The 27,575-nt window shown below is 44.4% G+C and overlaps 1 protein-coding gene across 1 annotated transcript in view; it reads left to right on the plus strand.

The window, feature by feature from the left end:
• Positions 1-26,439, plus strand: part of LOC138853504 (sodium-dependent multivitamin transporter-like) — an 80,890-nt gene extending 54,451 nt beyond the window's left edge. Inside the window, exons 7-9 of the mRNA XM_070090455.1 lie at positions 11,324-11,481; positions 24,408-24,520; positions 26,085-26,439. Coding sequence (XP_069946556.1) covers positions 11,324-11,481; positions 24,408-24,520; positions 26,085-26,212 — 399 coding nt within the window. The 3' untranslated portion in view covers positions 26,213-26,439. The remainder of the gene's footprint in view (positions 1-11,323; positions 11,482-24,407; positions 24,521-26,084) is intronic.
• The last annotated feature ends 1,136 nt before the right edge of the window (positions 26,440-27,575 follow it).

Genomic DNA, 27,575 nt, shown 5'->3' on the forward strand with positions numbered 1-27,575 from the left:
TGGCATTAAATGGAGTCTACCGGATATTTGTGAAACTACTTATGGGGCCAGTGTATGAGGAGCTGTTTGAGCAATTTCAAGATCTCTGCGTAGATGTAGTGGGATGAATTGTAAAGGACCTGCCAAGTATGGGCCAACAGGCCTCCTGCAGTGTTCCTCCTTTCTTATATTCTTATGTTCTTATGAAACTGCGCAATGTGCCCTTCGAGGCCGATGCAAAGAATCTCCACAGTGTTTTCAGCAGATACGGAGTGGTATACATGGCTAAACAAGGCAAGTGGGTGGCTGGGGCGTATGCTGGTCTCCCAGACGGTTCGTTTACCCTTAAGATGTCTCTACACCAGGCCATACCATCGTATGTGTACCTGGATGACTTCCACACACAGGTCATGGTGTCGTATGCTGGTCAACGATGTATGTGCCGCCTCTGTGGCAACTATGATCATATGGCGGCAGAGTGTGGGCAGCGAGGGCAGGCCAGGAGGCCGGCCGGTGGAACAAAAAATGACGTTGGGCAGGAGGCTCCCATACATGGACAAGGAGATGGTGGGCGTGGTCGCTTTTGGAGTGAGGAGACTGAGGAGCCAGTGGTGGAGTTGGAATTGGAACTGAGGTCTCCCGAGTTGCCTGCATCGCAGGTGGTACAGCAGGCTTTTGGGGAGAACCAGGCGATGGCAGAAGTGGAGGACTTGGATGCGACATTAGCGTCGCTTTTGCATACCATGTTCCCGTCTACGGATGTGGTCTCTCCGGCTGTGCCGTCGGCCAGTCCGGAGCTCGTGTCCTTGCCGGTCGGGCAGCAGGAGGCGGTTGGTGGTGGTGGTGAGGCTGGCGGGAACGTAATGACCCCTGGTCAGAAGACATCGACGAAGGTGGTGGTGGAGGTTCATCGTGTGGACATCCTGGTCACAAACATGGAGGAGGACGCTGGGACGAGGAAGAGGGTGGCAGCAATGTCGGACTCTGACGACGTCCTGATGCCTGCTCAACGTTCAGGGAAGAAAGTAGCGGTAGGCGGGGGGGGGCGGTGTGTTAGTGGAGGTGAGCAGCGACAGCAGGAGGTGCCTGGTGGGACGGGTATCGTGCGTGAAGAGCATGGCAAACGTGGTCCCCAGGGTCCAGGTGGGCATGCAAAAGTAGTAGTGGGGCAGCGAGGGAGGAAACCTTAGCCTGGTGAGAGCGGGGTTTAGGTAGGGTTGGGACACGTCGTAGCAGGTATGCTGCATGATGGCAGTGCCAGTTAATGAAGTGCGTGTCTTGGGGCGCCATTAAGCGTGCGCCTTGGGGGTGGGGCATGGGTGCCCAGTGTTAGGATGAAAGTGGCTTGTGTTTGTAAATTGTGGAGTACGAGGTGTTAGGTCCTGTTTAGAGGTGTTGCTGCCTACGCCTGTGTGCGCCAAAGGTACGCTGGTGTGGTTGAGGGTGATGTATGCCGCTGGTGTGTGTGTGTATGAATTTTGGACTATTATGTTAAGTTGTGTAATATTATGGGGTGGGGTCTGTATAGTGGAGGTTTGAGGAGCATCCTTATGTTTTATAGAATATTGTCTAGTATTGGGTATGTATATTATACCTATGTATTCACACTATAAAAAAAAAAAAGGTAGTGTTCGTTGTGAGGGGGCTGCTGTTATGTGGCCTCTTGTATACACATGTACAGAACCTATGTAATAAGAGGGTGTCCCAACGTTCACTTTAGTATCTTTGTTATTACTTAAGGATGCTGCGAAATGGGCTATTGTATATACATGTACTGTATCAATGTGATAAGATGTTGTATTCATTTTCTTTACTGTATAATTTGTATGTTTGGTTGAGAGTAGGTTTGGGTGAGAAAGGCAAAAAGGAGGGGGGGGGGGTTGAGGCTTCCCACACGTTTGTGCTGGGAAGAATTTTAGGAATAGGTGTCATTACCTGCAGTGAATGACTTAGTGTGTGCTAAATGTATTCATGTTGTGGTAATGTGCTGATTATTCTGATACATACCTAAACTATGACTGTTGTTAGTACATTGTTCAAGCAGTCTTATGGTCGTGTAATACCCTTTGTGGACTAGAATGACAAGTGTAATATTAATGTATATATGTCAACATGTCTGCAAGATTAATGCAGGTTGCTGTGGTAAACCTGTTTGATTTAGATTAGGAGGGGGATAAGGGGGAGGGATGATGGGAACCCACACGGGGTTGTGTGTGTTGTGATTTTTTTAGGCAATGGAAAGTTATTACATCTGTTGCCGGATAGGTCCTTTATTATTTTATTTATTTACTGTTCTGTACTGTTTTAAATAAAATATATAAAACAAAGACTGACGACGAGGTCAAAATAGAAGGTTACAATATAAAATGCTTAGGAATGTGCCTACATAAGAAATGACTTAGCTTACAACCCAAGACCTGATTTAAATAACAATAAACTGGAGATTCTATCGTTTGAAGTGCTGCTTCCCAAAACCAAACCCATCTTAGTAGGAACTAGTTAACGTCTTCCCATCATGATTAGTTCTTAAAGACTTTTCCAGAGTCTTGTCCAGACTTGAAAAAAATTGCGAGACATTAATACTGGGAGACTTCAATATCCGTTTTCAGCAGCAAAATAAGGTACAAGCAAATTCTAGGTTTAAATAGTTACACTCAGCTAATTAGTACAACCTGGATCACACAGTTCTCAGCCACCCTAATTGACCACATACTTTGTAACCGCTCAGAGAACATTAGTCAGTCAGGCGTCATTACCACAGGCCTTAGTGTTCATCTCATCATTTACTGCACCAAATAAATCACTAGGGATAGGATAGGCCTACACAGGACAATAAAAATGAGGTCAACTAGAAACTACAGTAAAGAAACACTGGTAAATAGGCTACACAGTTGTGACTGGACAGAGATAACAAGTTGCACGGACGTAAACGATGCCTGGGAAAAATTCAAAACAATGTTCACTACCATCCTTGATAATATTGCACCAGTTAAAGAGGTCAGGATTAAACGAAGAACTGAACCCTGGATGACTACTGAGATATTACCATTCTCTGCTCAGACGTTGTGCTGAGCGGTTGTCAGCTGCTTCTCCTCAGTCCCGACACCTGGTGGAGGAGTTTTTACAACATCAACAACAATGGCGACTGCGTTTCGCCGACGTGTTAATACTGTTTGTATTCAACTAACGCAGGGCTCTATCACCAGCGAATCAGTAAATGTGTTAATGCCAGCAATCATTCGTGATACATATGGCATTCAACGTGAATCCTTGTGTGGCGTCGCCTTGAATGGAACTTCACGGATCTTCGTCAAGTTTTGTGACACTCAGATTTACGAGAAGATTGTGACCCAGTACCAGGATATAAGTAAGCAAGTCACCCCAGCAGTTTCTGTCCAGTTGCATGACGTTTCACGATACTATACGTGGGTACGTGTGCGAAACGTGCAATTTGAGGCCAATGAAGTTGATATACGTGACGTTTTTGAACGTTATGGGAAGATCCACCTGGTCACCATGGGTAGGTGGTCTGACGGCCACTATGCTGGTCTTCAGGATGGGTCATTTACGTTAAAAATATCCCTGCGTCAGCCGATTCCTTCGTACGTACAACTGGAGGATTTTCGTTCCCAGGTGTACGTTATGTATCCTGGACAGAGAAGAACTTGCCGCCTCTGCTGCGCTTTGGATCACATAGCGGCTCAGTGTGTTCAGCGCCAGCCACCATCGGGGCGTGGTCATCGTCCTGACGGTGAGGTACCCCGTCAGGCTCTGGAAGAGGAGGTTGTCGAGAACTCGCCGCGTCTGACATCATGGAGTGCTGAGGTTGATCGGGCCATGCTACTAGAGTCATCTTGTGTGACTCTACCTGGGAATGCCTCCCTTGACGAGGTGGAACATGTGAATAGTGAAATCCCTCTAGCAAGTGAGGCAGGTGATATGGAGGCCGAAATTGTATCTGCGTTAAGTGACCTATTAGCATCGCATGAGTCTGATTCTGTGCCGTGTTCTGATGATGGGAGATTATGTGCAGATGATGCTGATCAGATAGCTAAAGTGAGAGATTTGGAGAGTTCGAGAGTTCATACTGTTGAGGCAGAAATTCACAAGGAGAACACTCCAAATACTGACATGTCTGAAGATGCTGTTTCTAGGAAGCGTGCGGCTACCCCGTCCGACTCCGATGATGTCTTGACCCCTGGACAACGTTCAGGGAAGAAGACGTGGTCGGAAATCACGGGTGGGGGGAGGTCGCGCGAGTCCAGGACAGCAGGTAATATCACGGGGATTGCCAAAGGTGCGGGAAGTGCCTTGGGTGCTTGCCGGTGCAAAGAGAAAAAGGGAGTGGTAGCCCCTAGAGGAAAGCCACCTTTAACACAGTTAGGTGTGTAACTATTAATGTTAATGGTTTGAAATCTGTCAGAAAGTGTGTGCAGGTGCGTGAGTGGTTGAATCGTTTTGCAGTGGATGTGTGTTTTTTGCAAGAACATAACCATAAGGTAGGAAGTTTGTTTGAGATGGATGGTTATGACATTTATGTGACTCACTCCAGACGTCTGAAAGGTGGAGTGGCTGTGTTGATAAAAGCGACCAGCCCGCTTGTGTTGAGACATTGGGAGGAAGGGGGGGAGGGTCGCGTGGTGCGAGTCGTGGGGGATTGGGGTAGTAGAAGAGTTGGTTTTGTAGGGGTATATGGGCCGGCTGAACATGATGTTAATAATAAAAATACTTTTGTTAGAGATGTCTTGGTATATTATTTGAGGTCCCTGCCAGAAATTACAGTGATCGGTGGTGACTGGAACTGTGTGGTGCGCCGTAAAGATGTTGAACCAAGGGGGGCGGGTTTCTGTTCGCTTGTTTTGGGTGACTTGTTGTCTGGGTTGGGGTTGGTAGATGTACGCGGAGGACGTGACTTGGGGATTGAGCATACTTTTGTGCGTAGGGGCTATGCGGCATGTTTAGATAGGGTGTATGTGTCTCAGCGGGTGGTCGTAATCAATATGCGTGTATTGAATGTCTTTTTCTCCGACCACCGGGGAGTTTTTGTAGAGCTCGACTGGGGAGGTCTCCCACATCGTTTTAAGGGATACTGGAAACTGAATACGCAGATGCTACAAAGTGCGGATGATAGGGAACTATTCGCGGACTTCTGGGCGTCTATGGGAGTAGACTCCTGGGAGGGGTGGGATTTAGTATGACAGTGGGATGAGGTTGTGAAGCCTCGAATTAAGAATTTTTATGTGCATCGGTGTAAGGAGGCCACTTGCTTGGATTATGGTTTTCAGAGGTACCTGGAGGGTCATCTACGACAATGTTATGTGCAGGGAGAGGCATCTGGGGTTTACCCAGTGGATGAGATCGATGCTATTAAAGAACAAATCCCAGTATTGAAAAATAAGGTTTTCGATGGGGCGCGCATTTCGAGTGGGGTGGAGGAGGCTTTGTGGGGTGACAAGCCGTCTGCTTGTGTCTTACGATGTCAGACACAAAGGCGAAAAGCGACTGAAATTGTGAGGATAGTGGTGCAGGATGAAATTGACAGGTATAGTGAGGGACAGGTCTTAACAACAACTGAGGGGATAAGTTTTTATGTCGATACTTGGAGTAAGCTCCAGATGCAAAATAAAGACGTGAGTGAGCATGCGATACAGGATTTGGGGAGAGGAGTACGATGCGAGTTAAATGATTATGATCGCCTTCTCATGGGTGGGCCTATATCTGAGGCAGAGGTGTGGGAGGCACTACAAGGAATGAGTAAGGGGAAGGCTCCAGGCATTGATGGCATCCCTTGTGAATTTTATATCAAACATTGGGAGGTAATACGGACTTTTATGGTTCGTTTACTCAATGCGATGAAGGAGGGGGGGGGGGTGTTAGGTCTGTCTCAGCGTACGGCAGTGTTGGTCTTAGTTAGGAAATGTGATGTGCCGTTAGCGATTAAGGACTACCGTCCCATATCGTTGATGTGTAGCGACTATAAAATATATGCGAAAATATTGATGAATAGAATTAAGAAAGTGTTTGATAACGTAATCCATAAGAGTCAGTTTGGTGTGCCAGGTAGGTCAATGTATGATGGTCATGGGAATATCAGGGAGTTTGTTGAGGAATGCGGGGTGAGGGGTGGGGGTGGTGTTTTGGCTTTAGACTGGCGAGCCGCTTTTGGTAGTGTGGAAAGGGAGGTTCTGTGGAAATTTATGAGATGGCAGGGTTTTGGAAATGAGGTCATCATGTGGGCCCGTTCGTTGTACAATGGAGCGGGTTTTAAAGTACAAATTAATGCAAGTTAGGTGTTTTTGTACACTTGAGCAGGGGCATTCGTCAGGGATGCCCCATGTCTCAAATGTTTTTTGCATGTATGCAGGACCCTTTTTACTGGGCTGTTTGTGGGCTGGGAATAGAGACATCGTGGGGTCCGAGTAATGGTCGACCGACCCTTGTGGGTTATGTAGATGATACTACTGTGTTATTACGTTCACGGGAGCAATTGGGTTTTGTTGGGAGACTTGTTGACATATTTGGCAAGGCTACGGGGATGTGTGTTAATAGAGAAAAATCGAAGATTATGGAGTTGGGGGAGTGGGTGGGGGATGGGGTGGATGCAGAGGGGTGGACTGTGGTTGATCGTATCACTATATGTGGTATTCATTATATGCGCGAGGTCGATCAGATGAGGGCGTGCAATTCGGGGAGGGTTGTACATAGTGTCTTGGGGAGGTTAAATAGTTTACGGCCGCGACATTTAACCCTGCATCAGAGGGCGGTGGTCATTAATGTCCTGCTTTATAGCAAAGTATGGCACGTTCCTGCACTGTATCCTCTGTTGCAGGGGGACGTCAAACGTCTTTTGCATAGAGTTTATCGATTTTTGTGGGGTTCAGGATGCGATTGGCTCACAAGAGCGGTGGTGGAGACACCAATGCATCAGGGAGGGTTGGGTCTCATTCCTCTAGAGGCTCGTGTCATGGCATGTTACGTGAAGCGTCGTTTTCTCCGACTGGGTGGGATGCATGGTGGGTTAAGTGAATTGTATCACGACCTGCGCAGGTGGTGGAGAGGGAGGAATTTAATTTGGTGCGATGCGATGCTTCACATATTATTGAACATGAGGGACATGCGCTGTGTAAAATTATGTACCTTAGAAAGGGCGGGTAGGGAGGTAGTCGTGGTGCGAGTTGAAGGAATGTATCCCATGTATGCGTGGGGTAACATATGGAGGCGAGTTCAACAGTTGCGTCTGCCTGCTCAAGTACGGGAAGTGGTTTTTAAATTTTTACATGGAATCTTGCCGTCCGGGGTGGTGTTGTATAATAGGCGTTTGGAGGAAGACTGGGGTTGTCCGGCGTGCGGGATGGAGGAATCTGCTTTTCACGTTGTGTATTTCTGTGAGACTTTAGGTATGGTACGAGAGTGGTTCAGTAGGGTTTTGCGTTTGACAGGGGGGGGGAGGTTTGTCGGTACTCCGGGCGTTGAGCTTTGATGTAGGTGGGGTTGACTTGCTTGTACAACGTGTGGTGTCGTACGTTGTGGCCGATTATATTTTCGTGTCATGGGCTATGAGGCACGTTGATGGTAACAGTAGAATTAGAGTTTTAGCGGGGACGATTTATAGGACAAAATGTCGAAATAGGTTGGTATATGAGGGGAGATGGGAGAGAGACTTCCCGCCTGAATATAAAGCCTTGGAGTTACGAGATTTGAGACAGTTGTGAGTGTTCAGTGGGTAATCTAACGGGCTGGTCAGCTGTGTCTAATTGTGTTTGTCAAGTGCGTGAATGTTTTGTGTTCTCCGAGTTTATGTGTCTCCTATGTAACGGTGATGACGATATATCTTACGTGCTTTGCATATACAACTTTTAGGAATGTTTCTCGTCATTTATGCCTCAATTACAAGTCATTGGTGTACATTTTGTATATGGTGTGCTTCCTAGCACAGTTGAACGTTTTCTTATTTCCGTTTATACTTTATGCCGTGTTCGTGTGCTTTTCAATAGTATATGTATCTATGCAAGTATTTGTTTTTCTGTAAGCTGTGATGGAGCTTGAACTATATGTGGAAGCAGTATTTTTCAATGTTTGCATCTCGTCAGTGTATAAGTTCACTTTAGCTGCTTACATTTGTGTTTATTGAGATGTCAAATATCACAGTGTAGTTTCGTTTTGTTATATTAGATATTTTCATTGTTGTGAATTGTAGCGTCATCCTGTTCCACCTTTGAACTGTAATGCCTATCCTTAGTCAATGATAATAACCCCGTGGTAGTCGCCCAAATTAACGTATTGTTGTGCTCTTTAATTAAGGCACCTGAGTTCTTAGATTAAGTCTTGGATACGTTGTGTGTTGGCAGGCGGAAGCCACGCCTAGTTATATGCCAGATGAAGTATCACGTTGTATAACACGTGATTGCTTGTGTATGTGTGTAATTCTGTGTGCTTGTTTTTGTCACATTGTTTATTTGTATAGTGTTTATATTTTCTTGTGTTTTGAATTTATTATTTATTATATAATAATAACCTAGTTAGTGCCTGGTATCTCGTTGACATATTATTTTATGCACCCATATCTATTTTGTACCTGAGTTTTAAATAAAATAAAAAAAAAAAAAAACTGAGATAAACCATACCCCCGGCCGGGATTGAACCCGCGATCATAGAGTCTCAAAACTCCAGCCCGTCGCGTTAGCCACTAGACCAGCTAGCCACAATTAGATTTATCCAATCTTACGATCCATTACGATTTCTTGAGTCACTTAAAAACTGAGATATTAGATAATATGAAATTCAGAGACCAGCTGCTAAAAAGATTTAAAACAAACAGGATATTGCAGCACTAAATGAATTACAAAGGGTGAAGAACAGAGTACAGTGACTTATAAAAGGAGCAAAGGCAAAGCACTATTGCTCAAAAATTGAAGAGTATAAAGATAACCCCAGAAAAGTTCTGGCAACAACTAAAACAGTTGGGGTATAGCCATAAACCAGTAGATAGGTTTAACATAGTACTCACTATCGATATTGAGGTATGCCACCAAACAACTAAAGTGGCAAATTATTTTAATTCCTACTACACATCTGTCGCATCAACACTAGTAAGTAAACTACCAGCAGCATCAAATACCTTTAACACAGACTCTGATAAGTTTCAAACATACTATACCAATACAGGGGTAACCCCAAACAGTTGTCAACTAGTAAGTGTATCTCATGACTTTATTCAAAAAGAACTAAGCAGGTTAAACACAACTAAGAGCACTGGCCCGGATAACATCCCGCCTAAGTTCCTAAAAGATGGTGCTTCTGAATTGTCAATCTCTATAGCTCACATAATAAATTTGTCCATCGCTAATACCGTACCGGATGGGTTCAAGTAGACCAGAGTTACTCCTCTCTTCAAGAAAAATAGTAGGTCTGATGTAAGCAACTATAGGTATATTAGTATACTCAGTGTAATATCCAAAATTCTAGAGAGCGGTTTACTGTCAAGTAGTTAAGTACCTTAATGACAACAACATTCTCCATAGCTATCACTCAGGGTTTTTAAGATCTTACTGAAGAGACACCTCCCTAATTAATCTGATGGATTGCATGAGAACTGAAATGTCAATGGGGTACCTCATAGGTATGGTAACCTTAGACCTGCAAAAAGCCTTCGATATGGTCAACCACAATATATTAGGTAAGAAACTTCAAGCTATCGGTATAAGTTCTGAAGACTGGTTTAGTCCTACCTTAGCAACAGGAGACAAATTGTCAAAATCAACAAAACGGTATCAGAACCCCTGCCGATAGCATATGGAGTTCCCCAAGGTAGTATTCTGGGTCCCTTATTATTCTTATGATATGTCAATGACATGCCTATCAGTGTCAAGTGCAAACTCCTACTGTATGCAGATGACAGTGCTCTGCTAGTGTCAGGTAAAGACCCACAAAATATAGCTAATGTATTAACGCTGGAACTGGAGTCCTGCAGCAAATGGTTAGTAGACAACAAACTATCTATCATTACACCTCGGGAAAACTGAAGCCATTCTCTTTGGCACGAAACATAAACTGAAAAGGGTAAATAATTTTAATGTCCAGTGTAATGGGGAGACCACCACTTCAGTTTCCTCAGTAAGATATCTGGGAATCCTCTTTGACCCATGCGTGTCAGAAGAATTGATAGGGAGCAGTGTAGTAAAGAAAGCGAATGACAGACTGAAATTCCTCTATAGACAAGCACAATGCCTACCTACTGAGGCTCGCAGAACCCTATGTCTAGCCTTAAACAATGCCATATGGACTACGCTTGCTGTTCACGGTACTCTGCCTTGACAAAAAAAAATGAAAGATAGACTGCAAATCACCCAGAACAAAATGGTAAGATTCATCCTAGACCTGGGTCTAAGAGAGCATGTAGGCCAGGATGAATTACAATAATTGGATATGTTGAATGTTGAAGACAGAGCAAAACAACTGAAGCTAAATCAAGTTTATAAAATTGCTCATAAACAGTGTCCAGAATATCTTGCTGCCAATTTTGTCAAGGTTGGGAACCAAAGCAATCACAGTACTAGGGGAAGAGAGTACAACTTTGTAGCACCCGCAGTCAGTGGCCAGACTTCAAACACCTTTTATTGTACAGCAATTAAGGAATGGAATAGAATGCCTGCATTCTATTCCATGAACCAGTTCATGAAGAGAACCAAAAGGTGCCTGATGAATATAACTACAGAAAGGGTGGGGAATGATTTTTCATATTTTTTTAGCTAACACATGTGTAATTTTATCTTATTCCTGGTAATGACCCTCGTATTGCAGATACTCTTAATGACCCAGGTGTAGCAGATAGTCTAATGACCCTCGTGTAGTAGATAGTCTGAATAGTATGATAATAAGATAATATCTCCTTTATAGAATAATAATTAGATATTATCTTCTTTACATCATCATAATAAGATATTATTTCCTTTATATTATAATAAGGTAAAAGGACCTCAATAGAAATATGTCAGTCTGACTTTTTTTGGGTTATCCTAGGTATTGTACACATATGCTGCTATGTATGATAATCTGTGTAACTGTATTTGTGTATACCTGAATAAACTTACTAATTGTGTGATTAGACAATGGTCCAAGTCGGACCGAAACGTCGTCGTAAATTTCATTCTCCTATGTGCGGGATATTATTTGTGTATTGCTCCATTCATTTTATTGTGCCTTTTTATTCTTCATTAAGGTTGCATGTAACCTATCAAGAATGTTTCAATCTTTTACAACGGGATTAGATTATATTCTCAGTGTATATACATGAAGACATGCACCCCTCGGTATGTATTATGTCTATTTAATGACGTGTGACCAGGGGGCGTGCTCAGCGCTGGTCGTGGGCACGGCTGTGACACTTGGCTTCAGCTTCGGTGGTACAATCCTGGGCATCACAGCAGAAATGCTGCCCACCTCTACAGACGCCTGCCCTGCCAACCTCACAATACCTCCTCCTTCAGACACCCACCCAGTCAGGTAGGACTCATGGCGTTTCATCCTACAGTTATATGAGTTACCCTTCAAACGAGTCTGTCATGTGATAACCCAGTCAAAGGAGCTTCTGATCACATGACTGAGACTTTATACTAGTTAATACTCAACATAAAAAAATAAACAATACATCGTATGATATATGTCAGGTGCGTAATGGTTAACATTTAGGCTCGAACCTCCGTCTGCTAATAGTGAGACAGACATGCTAAATATGTCCCCTGGGACTGTTGTATGCTATTTCCGTGTTGTACTTGAAATAGTACTTTGAAAGGAGAAATATATTGCTGTGTATAAAAATATGAATCGAGCCTAAAGCTTTAAAAAATTTTTTAAACTACTATCACAATACATCACTTGGTAATGGGTTATGACTAACAATTGTCATCATTATTATTTTATATATATATATATATATATATATATATATATATATATATATATATATATATATATATATATATATTTTATTTAAAACATTACAATACAAGGTGGAAACTATATTAAAAAGATACACAAAATGAGTTAAATCAAAAATCCCCAATTTACCCTTACACAAAAATGACTGCACGAGACAAAAGTGTTCTGACACCCTGTCACTCCACACACCATACTGCATCCAGTGTTATACCAAAATGATATTACCTTTAAAGTCTTAAACTTTTGTCACAATTTCGCCCCCCCCCCCTACCCGCAAAATAATATAACCATCACCAACCTGATTGCATCTTAACTTGACATTAAAGGAAACATAGTAATTATACTATCATGAGTGATACAGTAACAACAAAGACACAAAAAATATTAATAACACTATTAACAATGGGATACATGTCTTTATTTAACACAATGACACCTCAACCCGGTGAAAGAAAATACACTTCAAGTGATTAATATTTCTAAGGTTGCAACAATGAATGTCAACAACTCCCAAAGGCAACTTATGTGCAATTATCTTAGCATGTAAACCCTATTCATTCAACAAAGTATATAAATAAGAACTTTATGTTATGAAAAAATCACAGAATACAAAGGTATAAAGTATAAAACTCCAGCCATGTAGCGGCTACAGGACAAAAAATTCTACATACTTCCCTAACACAGATAAACTAAAACAACTTTGTGGCAACTACACCTAAACGCAACTCACATTATATGACTTAAGACTGCTATGTACATAGATAAGAACATAATAATAAATCTAATTTTAATAAGTCATCACAGTTGATAAATCCGCCTTAACATATCAGGCGTAAGAGAGTAATTCTCATTTTTTTATATTTTTATTTAAAAACACAGTATATATTATGCATATTGTTATACATAATGACTTAACAAGAAAAAGTAAGCAACATATAAGATAAAAAAAATTACTAGAACTAAACAGACGACAACCTACACCTGAAATTACCTTAACAAAAAAATAGCTGAAATTAAGACACATGTGCAACATCTGGGTATCTTTATTGTAGACATATCGCCATCCAGTGGCTTTATCAATACAGATTCTAGGACATAGATTGAAGACAGTAGGACTATATACAGAAGATGAGGTAATCAGTCCCTCAACCTAGGAGTAGGTGCGAAGAGCACCGTAGTCGTGGAGATTCTGAAGCAGAAGCAAGGAGCCTGGCGCTTTTATCGTAACGTCATGTGTAGCAGACTAGGGCATAGTCACTGGTAGGCGGGATTCCCCAGTGGAAGTAGGTCCTTCCCAAAGAGATGGGTTAATTGTAGTAGTAGTTGTCGTAGTCGTGAAGGTTATGTACATATCCTCAGAATCAAGATTCCATGATGTTGCAGTCTGACAAGTTGTGCAAGAATGGTATATAATACCCAATACCTTGGGTTCCTGTGCCTGAGGATACAACGTCTATTCTTCTATTCTTCTCCACCCATACCCCAAACCATATACAGTGCCACCACACTATAAGCACATACATTCTTGAACCAAACATGAACAGCGAAGAAACTAGAGGCACACTTCCCACTCTATGAATGAATGCTCGTTAAGACATGTATCAATTACCAGACAAGGTAAAACTAAAACAGGCGAAAACTTAAACCACCTGTGAACTATAAAGGAATACAAGCGTCCATCTCTTCCGCCAGTATACTAGTCTCGAGGACATCTGGCATCTTCCTCATCCTGGAAATTGATGCACACTCTTCTGACGCATTCCAACCTCACACAAAGAACACTAAAACAAAAGTTATCTCACATACACCAATGGAGCAGCCACCATCACCGCACTTCCTTACTACATTCATCCCCAAGTACTCATCACTCACCTCCGGGAGCCAACCCCTTGCCGTCCTTCCCCGGCACCAACCGTAGCAGTCGTGCCACCGTCAAACCCCGTCAAACCCCGATAACCCTCCGGAAAAAGTAGCCCACTGACCCCCATATAAGCTCCTGTTCCTACCCACCGACCTATAAAAACTCGCCGCTAAAGCCTTGATTCTGACATTACCGCCCACCTCCCTCATTCCCCAAGAAACATACAAAAAATCCACCATTGCATACCTTAACGCTCTCGCTACCTCACGAGACACTCCTCCCACGTCTAAAAGTAAAGCCCTGAGGACTTCCCCCCTCTCCCCCAGTAATCCCAAAACACCCCTCAACCACACCCGTACATTTTCCAAAAAAGGACAAAAATACACCACATGGAAGGCATTTTCCACGTAACTACAATGCGCACATGAAGCATCACTCACATATCCCATCTGCCTCAACACCTCTTTTGACGCCAATGTTCCCATGAGGAATCTGTACACCATTTCTCTCACCCTTGCAGGAATTCTTAGCTTTCGAAATTCCCCCCATATTACACCCTATTCATATGTGGGGAAGACAGCCACCCCTTGCAGGATCTCCCGACGATACTCAACACCCACCAGCCTCCCTATTCGCACATCTCGAACCCTTAACATATACCTCAACATATCCTCACACACCTCCAGGTCCCTCCCACTCCACCAACAATGAACGTCCCTCATCACCTTTCCCACATACCGACCCCCGACCCCTCCCCCCTCTGAGGTATCGCATCTTGACATATATTGCCCTCACCCTGGGCCCCAATGCCAACAAACCCAATCCCTCCCTGACGCACCCCAGACATTACTACGTCATGTCCCAACCACGCCCTCCCATAATCCCATATATACCTTAACACCCTCCTCTGGATGTCTATTACATCACAATTCCTCAAGGGATATACTGCCGCTGCCCCCAAACCTTACTGTATACCAACGAATTCACAACCACTGCCCTTTGGTGCAACATAACATCCCTGGCCTGCAGGCCACGTAGCCTACCCACCGCCCTCTCCCTAACCACCTCTGAATTAACTTTTCTACTCTCCTGCCTATCTGCTGTGTACCAAATCCCACAAATCTTGATCTGTTCCACAACATTCCATCCAAATCCCTGACCCAATCTCCTGCCAACCCAAGTGCCCATCTCTAATAACATCGACTTGCTTTTGTTTACCCTCATTCCTGTTGCGGCCCCAAACTTTTCGATGACTCTACCCACCCTTGAAAAATCCTCCTTTCCACTAAGTAAGATCGTCGTATCATCAACGTAACCCACAACCCCCCTTCATTCCCCTCAGCCCCATCCCCACATAACTCTTGGTCTACAAGCTCATAAAATGGATTCTGTACACAAGCAAATAACAGCTGTGAAAGCGGGCAACCCTGCCGCAAACCCCTCCCCATACGAATTTTACAACCCAACCGACCGTTCACCTACACCCTCATATTCGCCCCCGCATACAGTGCATCCACCCACCCTACCACTCTGGCTCCAAAACCCAAACCACTCAAGCTCTCACTCAAAAACACCCTGCCCACACAATCATAGGCATTCTCCCAATCCACCCCTTGAGCCCCCCCTCCACAGAACTCTAAGAAATCCCTTATGCGCCCGTGTCCTTCCCGCATACTCCTCCCTGGAATTCCAGACTGACCGCAGTGTAAAAGCGATCCCAGAACCGCCTTCATTCTATTTCCTAGAATCTTTGTGAACACCTTATAGTCTGCGCACATTAAGAAATTTGCCCAGAAAGCACTCAGCACCTGTGCCCCTCCCTTCTTCGGTACTAATACTACTATGCCCGTACATTGTGACTCATCCATTCTCTGCCCACCTAGCATGTTCAAAGCCCCAACAAAACAATGCCTCATGCACCCCCAATGAGCCCTATAAAAATCTATAGGCAAACTGTCAATCCCTGGCGCCTTACCCGTGCTCATGCCGAAGACAGCATCCACCACCTCAGCCTCACTAATATCAGCCTCCAACCCCACCCTATCCTTTTCTCATATAGCATTATGAACCCCCCTCCTCAAGACTCCTGCCAGGTGCCCCGCCTCACACACTCTCTTCATTTTCCCCTGAACCATTCATCAGCATAAATGCTCATACTCTCCAAGGAGATGAGGACCGCACCTTCCGGGTAATCCCCCACCCCTGCACTAGTCACTAACTGTATTAACGCAGTCACTCTCCTACATTCCCTAAACTTACACAAAACATACCCAGTCGGTTTATATCCCCACAACGCATCGTCCAACCCTCGAAAATGTGATGCATCAAAACGTTCGTTATGAATCTCTTCAATCCTACCTTGAAGCAGTGCGATATCTTCCCCCCCCCTCCTCCCCTCCTGTAACATGCCTGCAACTGTCCCTCCAAATAATTCTGCAATCCATATCTCCATCTTGCTTCCTCACATCTCTTGACCCTATAAAAATCCGCAATCCCAGTTTTCGCCCGCAACTCCCACCAGTATATAAGCTCCATAGCTCGATCCCTAGCACCCCAAAACCCATTCCACCACTCCTCAAAACCCGTTCCCCCACCCTACCCCCGAGCAGCCACACATTCAACTTCGAATGGCCAGGGTAAATATGCACAACACCCTCCCACGACAGATCTACTATCACCGCCCTATGATCCGAGAAACCTACATCAAATGTCTGCACCCTCCCCACCTCCAATCCCTGCATGACGTAAATTCTGTCTAGTCTTGCCACATACCCTCTACTAACGAACGTGTGCTCCACCATATAACCTCCCTCCCCTGCAACATCTATGACACCCGTCCCTCAACACATCCCTCAGAACATGCAAAACACAACCCGCCCCCCTCGGTTCAACATCCCAACCCTGTATTACACAATTCCAATCCCCACCAATGATCGTGATGGCAGGCAATCCACGCAGATGATACAATAAGTCTTCCCTCACAAAATCCGCCTTTACCCGTGTATTGCTCGATGCCGGCACATACACTCCTATGAAACATGCCCTTCTATCACCCCATACACCATCTACCCTCACAACTCTTCCCCCTGCCTCCTCCCAACTCGTGACACGCAAGGGGCTGGTCTCCTTTATTGCTATCGCCACCCCCCCTTTCAACTGCTGAGAACAACTAACATACAACTTATACCCATTCAACAACAACTCACTACCAATCTTATGATTGTGTTCCTGTAAGAAACATGTGCACACCTGAAATCTACGTAAAAACCATACCAACCACATAGTTTTGATCTCAGACTTGAGACCATTCACATTCAGGGTGACACACCTGAAAGTTATAAGAATGGCGGCTTCCCTCTATGCCACTGTGGCTTGCCTCACCTTCACCCACATATAGTATTTAGATATGTCGCGCAAGACGACGTCCACCGTCGAGTTCACAGTCATCTTCCTCTCCTGGTACTCGTCAACGACCCTGTCGTAAAAGCCAGCAGAATTCATTTTCACGAATACTCTGGACATCCTGTTCAAAGCAGCACCATATACTTCAGCGTTGGGGACACCATAGACGTCTCTGATGATGGCAGGTAGCAAGGTATTCATTGTATTGCCGCTGAGCGTGCCACATACCAGATCAGTACAAACAGCGTTGATCCTCTGGCCCACTCGAACCGCCATCTTGTCTTCCAGTTGCAAAACGTCACCAGAGGGCAGGTGTAGCTACTAGGTGTGCATCCTCTCTCCCCGGAGGTCGAGAGACAAATGTGCCTAAACACAACTCACATCATATGACTTAAGACTGCTATGTACATAGATAAGAACATAATAATAAATCGAATTTGAATAAGCCATCACAGTTGATAAATCCGCCTTAACATATCAGGAGTAAGTGAGTAATTCTCATTGTACAGGTCCGTATCCAACTTGTCTGCGGTCTCATCTTTCTACATACAATAATATGCTTATTATCTACACATTAGACAGTACAACCACACTGGACAAGCAACTGTCCATCACTTCCAACACAATATACTGCTCTACTCATCACTCTGCACAGTGATAGAGGAAAAGACCCCCCCCCCCTCCCATTTATACCTTACCCATCATTCACTACTTCCTTGAAGGAACATGAGGACTACATGAATGGTGTATAGTCCGTGACACATAAGAAACTGGCCATCTCCATAGGTGCTTGCGCCCTTGGTCCATACACTATTCACTCATGCTTCACTCATCCAACACACACACAAACTTTTGTTTTCATCCATAACCAGGAAGGCGACCCTGTTTCCACCCATGACTTCCCTACCCCCAGCAACACTCTCCATTCGTACCCTCCCCTCCCTCGTACATTACAAGTCTAATAAAACCTGTAATGTAAGTTGCCTATATCCCTCTGAAAAATCCCTCTCCCACCTCCCATAAATTTCCCTATTTCTACATACTGTTTTATAGAACATTACTGCTAACACCCTTCTCTTGACCTCACTAACCTGTTTTCCCCACAATCCCCACGCTATATATATATAATCTACTATAATGTACCCCACAGCTCTGATGACACTCGCATCCCACCCCCCCACATCGAGACTTAATGCTCTCAATACAGAAATTCCTTGACCCCCTATCCCATATATCACCCTATTCAACCACCCCTTGACACTCCTCGGCCTTTCACAAAAATATACTACATGAAACGCCGACTCCTCCCCACCACATATCCCGCACACCCCCCCTTTAACCACTCGTCTATCCCATAGAACCACACCCGATGGTAAAATGCCATGTAGAAAACGATACATTGCGTCACAACCATGAGGTTGCAACCTCATCCTACTCAACCTATTCCATATACTTCTCCATGCATACATGGGGAAAATTCCCTCTACAGGCACTACAACCCTCCCTGCTAACAATCTACACAACCTACCTATTTTGACCTTCCCCCGCTCTCGATCCCACGCCATAGCCCTCAAAACAGTTTCACATTCACACAACTCAACTTCTGTATATATCCATTTCAATCTGTTATGGATCCTGGCCAAACCTCCCCCCACCCACACCTTCCCTCATCACCTCCCTTTTAATAAAGACACATTTGACCCTCCACTTTAAGTCCAGCAATCCCAACCCCCCCTGGTGCACAGGTAACATTACCATATCCCTTTTAAGCCAATCACAGCTCGAACCCCACAAGAATTTAAAAACCTTCCTAAGTATGTTCATTATTGCCAGCCCAGTTAATGGGAACACGGCTTCCATGTGCCATATTTTGCTATACAATAAGACATTAATAACAATGGCATGCTGCACAAGGGTCAAATGATAAGGTCGCATTGCACCCAAGCATCCCTGAATCCTGTCTACCATCCTAATCGAGTTTTCCATGTGTGCCACAGTCAGATGGTCTGCATAGATAAGACCACAAATTTTTAACGAATTCACCTGCCTCCTCACGACTGCACTACCCCACTCAACCCCTCCTGCTCACGCCCCTAACCCCATGACCATGGACTTGTCTGAATTCACCTTCATACCAGTTGCCCATGTGAACATTTGTACTACCCCATCTGATGTATCCATTGACATCCCCTCCCGAATCAGATCAGTGGTATCATCTACATACATTATTAAGACTGGCCAAACCGTCCCAACTCCACTCCCTTCTCCCTCTCCATTACACATACGCTGTTCCATCACTCTATAAAAGGGATCCTGTATGCACACAAACAATAATTGTGACATAGGACATCCCTGCCTAAGTCCCCTACCCATTACAATCTTCTCACCCTATCGATCATTAATCTGAACCCTCGCCATTGCACCTCGGTAGAATGCTTCAACCCAACCCACTATTTCTTCCCCAAACCCCTGTCCCCTGAGGATGGCTCTCAATGCTTCTCGGTCCACTCTATCGTATGCCCCTTGCCAATCCAGTGCCACCAAACCTCCCCCCTCCCCCCTTTTGCCTCCACGAAATCCCTAAGTAATCCATGCTCCTCCACCATGCACCTCCCTTGTAAACCAAACTGAGTTTTCGATACTACCCACCCCACTATGCACTTAAACCTATTCCCCAAAATCTTAGCAAACAACTTACAATCCGTGCATAACAACGAGATCGCTCGGTAATCCCGAAGTGTATGCTGCCCCTTACCCTTTGGTACCAAGACTACAACAGCAGTTGCCTGCTTCTCTCCCAACTCACCCCTCTCCTTCATGCAGTTTAATAACCTAACCAAAAAATCCCTCATTAGCTCCCAATGCTGCTGATAAAATTCTGCTGGAGTCCATCAATTCCTGGTGCTTTGCCTTTTCGCATTCCACTTAAAGCCCTCCATATTTCCCCCTCATTTATTTCCCCGCCCAGTGCTTCCCTATTACTGTTACACAACTGACATATCACACTCATACACACCTGTTCTAAAACCCCAGCCTCTACCCTTTCTCATTGCCAGTACTTCTCATACCACTTATCTGCAAACGCCCCCATTCCTTCCATAGCTTGTATGACCTGCCCCTCCCTCCCTCCAACCATGGAATAGCTGTTGCCTGCTGTAGTTGTTTTTGCCTACGAAATACGCACAATGAAGGCCTATCGCCCCATAACACCTTTTCCACCCCTGCCTTTACCCACACCGCTTGGAACCTCTCATCCTGTACCTCGTGCAGCCTTCCCCTAGCTGCCATAATATCATCCATAGGATAAGTGCCCGCCACCGCCCCCCTCGCATAACAACTCTGTAACCTTTCCTCCAAATAGTTGCCAAGCCCATATTTTAAAGAATTGATGCGTTTCCCTTCTCTTACATAATATTGCTTAATCCATTCTTTAGCCACACTATCCCGCCACATCACCACATCCTTCACCCCATTTACCTCTCCACTTAACCCCTCCCACAGTGTTGCAAATCCCTCTAACCCCTCCTCATTGCCTAACACACTCGTATTTAACTTCCAATATCCCCTAGAGATACCTTCTAATGACTCCCACCCCTTGAGATATATACAGCCTATCCAACCTAGCCGTGTAATCCCTTCTTACAAAAGTGTGCTCTACCTCCCACGCCCCTCCTCCAACCGCATCCCGCAACTGAATATCCCTCAAGAGATCTCGTAAGGCCGCCGTGACGTGCCCCGCCCCTTTTAGTTCCCCGTCAGCCCTCCTAATAACACAGTACCAGTCCCCACCAACGATGGCCACTGCAGGTAAACCACATAAGAAGAAAACTAGTACTTCACATACAAAATCCCTCTTTACTTTCACATCATTTTCTGCTTATGCATATACACTTACAAAGGATACCCTCTGCCCCATCCACCACCTGTCCACACGCAATACTCTCCCCCCCTCCCCCTCACTTCTTAACACAAACGGGCTCATCTTCCAGATCATGATACCCACACCACCTTTCAGATGTACAGATGGCACAGTCACCACCTGAAACTCTACCACTTCTAGCACTTTCCCCTCCTTGAAATTATGCTCCTGAAGAAACATTACATCTACTCTATATTTGAGCAGAAGCATTCTAAACCATTCCCTTTTTACACCTTTACACAGTCCATTCACGTTCACAGTCATACACCTGAGGCCGCTGTTAAAGTTTCCACCCGTGCCTCTTTTCTCCATTCTTCCCAGGTCCACCTGCACCTGGGTTTCTACAAGTCTTCACATCACTTTCCTTCCCTTCCCTCTTCCTCTGGTGCCTCTTGTCTTGGCTACCACAACAAAATTCATCCACCCTCCCAGGTCTCTGCGCCGGCGTCAGGACATTATCAGTCTGATGCCGCCACTCTATTCCTCGTGATGACCTCGTCCTCCATGTTATCGTCTAAGGAGGCCACACAATGGACCTCAACCTCCACCGTGCTTCGTCCCACGAAACACGGCGCCGTTTCTCCCACACCGCTCGCCTTCCATGCTATGTGTTTGTGTGGCACATTCCTTTGCTGTCAAAGCAGTGTCTAGCACTCGTGCGGGTACATCCTCCTCTACAGGTGGTGACAAAGTCCTCAACACATCCTCAAGCTCTTCCTCAATAACCTTTACCTCCTCCTGCACACACACTTCTGCGCTCGGCTCCTTCAAACTGTCGGTTTCTGGTAAGTCACAGCTTGCCTCACACACACCAGGCTTCTCGAGGGGCTCCACCACCTCACTCCACAATCGCCCACGCTCTTGCTTGTGCATGGGGCTCGTAGCAACAGCGTCCACACTGGTAACATATGCTTCACTAGTTTGTGCATGTGCCAGCCGCTGCTTCACACACATAGCCGCCAAATGATCGTATGCCCCACATAACCTGCATGTACATCTCGTTCCAGCGTATGATACAAGAACCTGCATTCTAAAGTCCTCCAGTACAACATAAGACGGTATGGAATGTCTTAGGGTCATCTTCAAGGTAAATGTCCCCTCTAGACGGCCCATATAAGCACCTGCTGCCCACTTGCCTTGCTATGCCAGATGTACGATTCCACATGCCTCAAAAACACTTTGTATGTCAGCCTCATCTGCCTCGAATGGTACATTACGGAGCTTGACCCACGTAAAGTGGCGGGGTACGTCAATCAAACGCACCTTCACAGCTGGAGTAGCATCAAGACTCATGTCTTGAAATCTATGCACCAATGACTCGTACACAGATGTGGAATTCAGTTTAACGAAGTTCCTATATGCTCCATTCAGGGCAACACCATACACCTCATCGTCCTGGATACCATACATCTCCCTAATGATGGTCGGGAGTAACACCTGCGCTGAAGTGGGTGAAATTTCCCCACGAAGCAGCTCTATACCGATGGTGCTTATGCGACGCCTCACGCTCTGCGCCATGTTTGTACAAGGTAGCTTGCCTGAAAACAGCAGAGGGGTGCAGAGCACAATCGCACTCTACCGTGGTCAGGCAGCGAATGTCGTCATCATTATTATTATATTCACCAGGAAATGCTAAACCCGCAGAGGCCGTACAGTGACTGGGAAAATGAGAAGTAATTATATTTAATGGAGACAGGATGACTTCAATTCCATGAATTACCAGAATCAGTCCTCCTGAAGAGCAACATTTTGAAACAAAAACTGATTTATAATGTACTCCAGTTAAATGTTCATTAGAATGCAATAATCTGAGGGTTTTGTTTACATCTCCTTCCTAGCCAGCATTGTAGCTTAACATTCAAGATAGAGTAAATTATGAAAAAAAGATTCCTTGGAGCTTTTGGTCATTGACTCACACTAAAGATAATTTTGTTTACATTTCACTTCACTTGAAAAAATTCTGTATTGTTCATATATTGGAACTTTGATATCTTCGCGACCTATATAGCGTCCCACTACAAGCCTTCACTCTCCTGTATTAGCTGTGGAGAAAATTCTCCAATAAAGGGGGAATCTCTCAGCCCTCTCAGTTCCCCATCAGCCCTCGGAGGGACTTAGTCCTCCCAGAAGGGGCTAGTGTATTCTTCCTTCCTCGCAAACAGCTTCATTAACCCACATGTTTGTACCATGGCGTCACGAGGCACGCCTTTCTCTCCTTGCTAGAGTTCTTGATCACCTACACAGTGACAGTTAACCGAGAGTGATTACTTTTTCTCCATAGCAGGAAAATTAAGGTAAACCCTCTGTCCCACTTTATCTACAAGTTGGGACTATTAGAAATTCTAGTCTGTAGCTAGGTAACAAGAAACCTACCTTCTTGTTTTGAGTACTGTTGCAGTGTATAACAAAGACAAAATATAAAGCTGAACTCAGCAATTCTTTTGTGAGGAGGGTATATTGGTGTGTTCTTGGGCAGAGGAAAAGCTAGGTAGAATTCACTCATCAGAACGTGAACACACGTCACATACCCCCCGCTGAGAACAAAGAAAATACTGACTGTGCTATACCTCTGAAATACTGTCAATCTCCACTAGGAAACCTAGTGTTAAAAAAAATCTAGTGTATTGTCTTCGGTATAATCCCGATAAGTGTAAAGTTTGTGTTGCGGTATGCATTCAGGTGTTATGAACAAAGGGACAAAATATCACCCTATCGTGTAAAAACTGACCAAACTGACTCCTTATCAACGAGAGAGGACATAACTACGCATCTGTAGCAGCCTACTCGAGACATCGATACCGGGGTCATACTTCCCCTACCACAAACTAGGGGAAATTGGGTCAGTTACAATACCAGGTAAGTCCAACCATACCCAAAACTAATTATGTTACCTGCAGCTAATAGGTAGGGGTGAGATTTGGCTAGAATTACCAATAGATCCCGTCATGGGTGGGTGATTCACCCAAAGTATCACTACACATTTCAGGTGATACTGAAATGCTCAGATATATGCTCTTTTTGGGCAAATTATATAAATAACAAAATTGTTAATCATCAGCCACAGTGAACCTGGAACGGCATTCCGAAGGGATGGTCAGGGAGAGCCTGTTGACCATCGTGCTGTTAACAGATAAGTAATGATGGCTATATGTTGTTTCATGCAGGAAACTGTACTTATCTAACCAGTTCTCCACATTAGGGCATCCCACTACAAACCTTCGCTCTACCGTGTCAGTACATCACATTTATATGTCTTCCTTTTCCAGTTCTTGGGATGTCACAATACAGACCAACTGTCTTCTTCTACAGAGTCTCCGACCTACAGTACCCGCAAAAAATCTTCGGCCTCTCATACACACAGCTTGGTCCTCTGGGGTTGGTTGTGGGTCTTCTGGTGGGAATCCTCGTCAGCTTCCTCACAGGTCAGTCAGCATTTCTTCATGACCCAAAACTCCCCTTTGCTTTATTCCTCAATCGCCAGCAATATGAAATAAACTTTGGGGGATTACCTGATGTACTAATTGATTTCTAATTTTTACTAACCTTTACTGGTTACTTTTTAAATATTTTTTTCGGGACCTTATAGAGGGTTCTTAACCACCAAAGGTACCAAAACTACCAAAGAGGTACCTTTAAGAGGTTGCTTGAATTTTTATCCCCTCTTTTTCTTCCTTTAAGGTTCTGATATTATTTTGCTCATAACTCAAGAATATTTCATCCTATCGTCTTCAAAATTTCAACACTTGTATAGGGTAGCGGGGACAAAATTCTTAGAACACTTGGCATGCTCGCATGCCCTTTGACCAAAGTTATTGAATCCATTCTCGGCATCATGGAATGGCCCAGATTAATTCCAAAATTCCCAGTGGCATACCTTCTAACGTTCCAAAAAGGTAATAGAATAGAAGGATACTTCTCTGAGATCGCGCAGCAATTGAAATACATCTAGTTTTTTTCATGAAAGCATGAAAAAACTAGATGTATTTCCAACTAGATGTATGTTGACTAATCAGAGACTGTAATTATCTCCGATTTGCCGAACGTTCGTTTTTGTCTAATCTAGTATACTGTTGAAATTTTATACACATTCTCACGTTGTTTAGGTCAGTGGTCAATATGATAATGAAATTTAGTTTTTAATTGAAAAATTAAAGAAACAGTATTTATATATAAAGAGGGTCTTAATCCCTGACCTTTCCCACCGGTTCCTAACCTCTTCCACGGGTAAATACCTGACATGTCTCACTGGTACCTGACCTCTCCTACTAGTACCTGACCTCTCCTACTAGTACCAGACCTCTCTCACCCGTACCTGACCTCTCTTACCGGTACCTGACCTCTCTCACCAGTACCTGACTCCCACCATTACCTGGCTTCTCCCACTGGCACCTGACTTCTCCCACCGGAACTTGACCCCTTCCAGCGACACCTGATCTCTCCCACCGGAACTTGATCTCTGCCAGCGACATGTGACCTTTCCCACCAGCACCTCGTCCTTCCCCCCGACCCCGTGCCTGACCTCTTCCACTGGAACTTGGCTGCTTCCATCGATACCTGACCTCTCCCATCATCACTTGACCACCAATGATTAAATCGCATATTAATGTAATGTTTACACAAATTACCCGCACATAGGAAAGAGGAGCTCCCGACACGTAACATTACTTATACATTAAATTCTGATTACCTTCCATTCCACATGTTTATTAAAATTATATTTATAGGAAGTGATAATGAAGTTTAGTGGGCGGCCTTAATGCTCTGCTTTTTATAAAAAACTGTTTACTTTTAGCCCTCAAACAGCTCCTGTGTGTCCTAACATGTTCTTTTGACTACTTTATATGAATTACTAAACGCGTGAGGGCTAGTAGAGGCTTGATCCTTCTTCTATTTATCAAGACAACGTGTTAGCGGGATTGTCCGTCCGCATTATATATTATCTATAGTCCCACTGACGGCACTCACCAATTTTCTTCGTATCCACAGGTAAATCTGGAGGTCGTCGCGTGGAGCCATCAATGATACACCCGTGGATGAGATGGTCTCTCCCTGCTTATGCTACAGCCAGGCCCAAGGCTGACTCCGACGACAATAGGATGTCAACCAACTTATAATTGCAATTTTTTATATACTCATCTTATTTAATGGGCAAAAATTTATACCCGAAGAGTTTTAATATATTCTACTCGATTTTTAAGCAGGTTTTAGTTGTTACTGAGTGGTTGTGCTGATGATTTCTTAGAATGTAGAGAAATGTTCAAGAATGAGTACCGCCTCGCGAGACAACGCAACGCACGCACTCGACCCTACGAACGTTGTACCTCCTCGTGAGACAACACAACGTACGCATCACCTTTACCACTCGGCCACCGATCCTACAAGAACCAAGCACACAGCACAAAGCTATGTGTTTTACCTTGGTCCGAAGACACTCGTGGCAGTGGTATCTCAAGGGTTAATTGCAGCCTCCTCCTGTTTGAATACCCGCCTCAACAAGCAGTCTATATAGCAATGAAATCACGAAACAAGTGATTTTAATTAATTTACCAAACTGCGGCAAGCCAGGACTCGACCCTACGAACTTTGTACTGCCTCGTGAGTCCTGGCCTGCCGCAGTTTGGTGAATGAATTAAAATCACTTGTTTCGTGATTTCATTGCTATTTAGACTGCTTGTTGAGGCGGTTATTCAAACAGGAGGAGGCTGAAATTAACTCTAGAGATACCACTTCCACGAGTGTCCTCGGACCAAGGTAAAACACACAGCTTTGTGTTGTGTGCTTGGTTCTTGTAAGATCGGTGGCTGAGTGGTAAAGGTGATGCGTACGTTGTGTTGTCTCACGAGGAGGTACAACGTTCGTAGGGTCGAGTCCTGGCCAGCCGCAGTTTGGTGTATATAATATATATATATATATATATATATATATATATATATATATATATATATATATATATATATATATATATATTGCGAGACAACAGCTGAAGGAGTGAGGGCAAGCTTTTTTCCTCAGAATAGCGCAGTGCGGGTTGACACCTGCTGCAGCCTCTGAATGTGAGCCAACGGTTTGGTGCCACCTGCACCAGCACCACCACAATCCCCATCCCCCTATATGGGGTAGGAGAGGGCCTCCTGGTTTTGAGAAGTCAAGGAATATGAGATTAGAATATATACTAGCCAGTCCCAAGCTTTTCCTAGCAGCTTAGAACAGGCTACATGACTTGAGAAAATACGTTTCACAATGGATAATGTACATATTGGCTGCTGTTATTCTGTGTAAATTTTTTAATTAACAAAAACATGAAAGTGCTCTTTTGTCCGTGTAAATGCCCTAGTCTGAAGTACTCGAATGTTCCAAGGAGTACTCAGAAGTATCTTTTCCTATAGTATTCCAAAATATAGTCTACCAGTCTTCTCAGTATCGATTAAAATATGCCTTAATTGAGAATCTTCTATACCATACCGATAATATTTCTAT

The sequence above is a fragment of the Cherax quadricarinatus genome, chromosome 32 (genome assembly GCF_038502225.1).
Source record: "Cherax quadricarinatus isolate ZL_2023a chromosome 32, ASM3850222v1, whole genome shotgun sequence".
Taxonomy (NCBI): Eukaryota; Metazoa; Arthropoda; class Malacostraca; order Decapoda; family Parastacidae; genus Cherax; species Cherax quadricarinatus.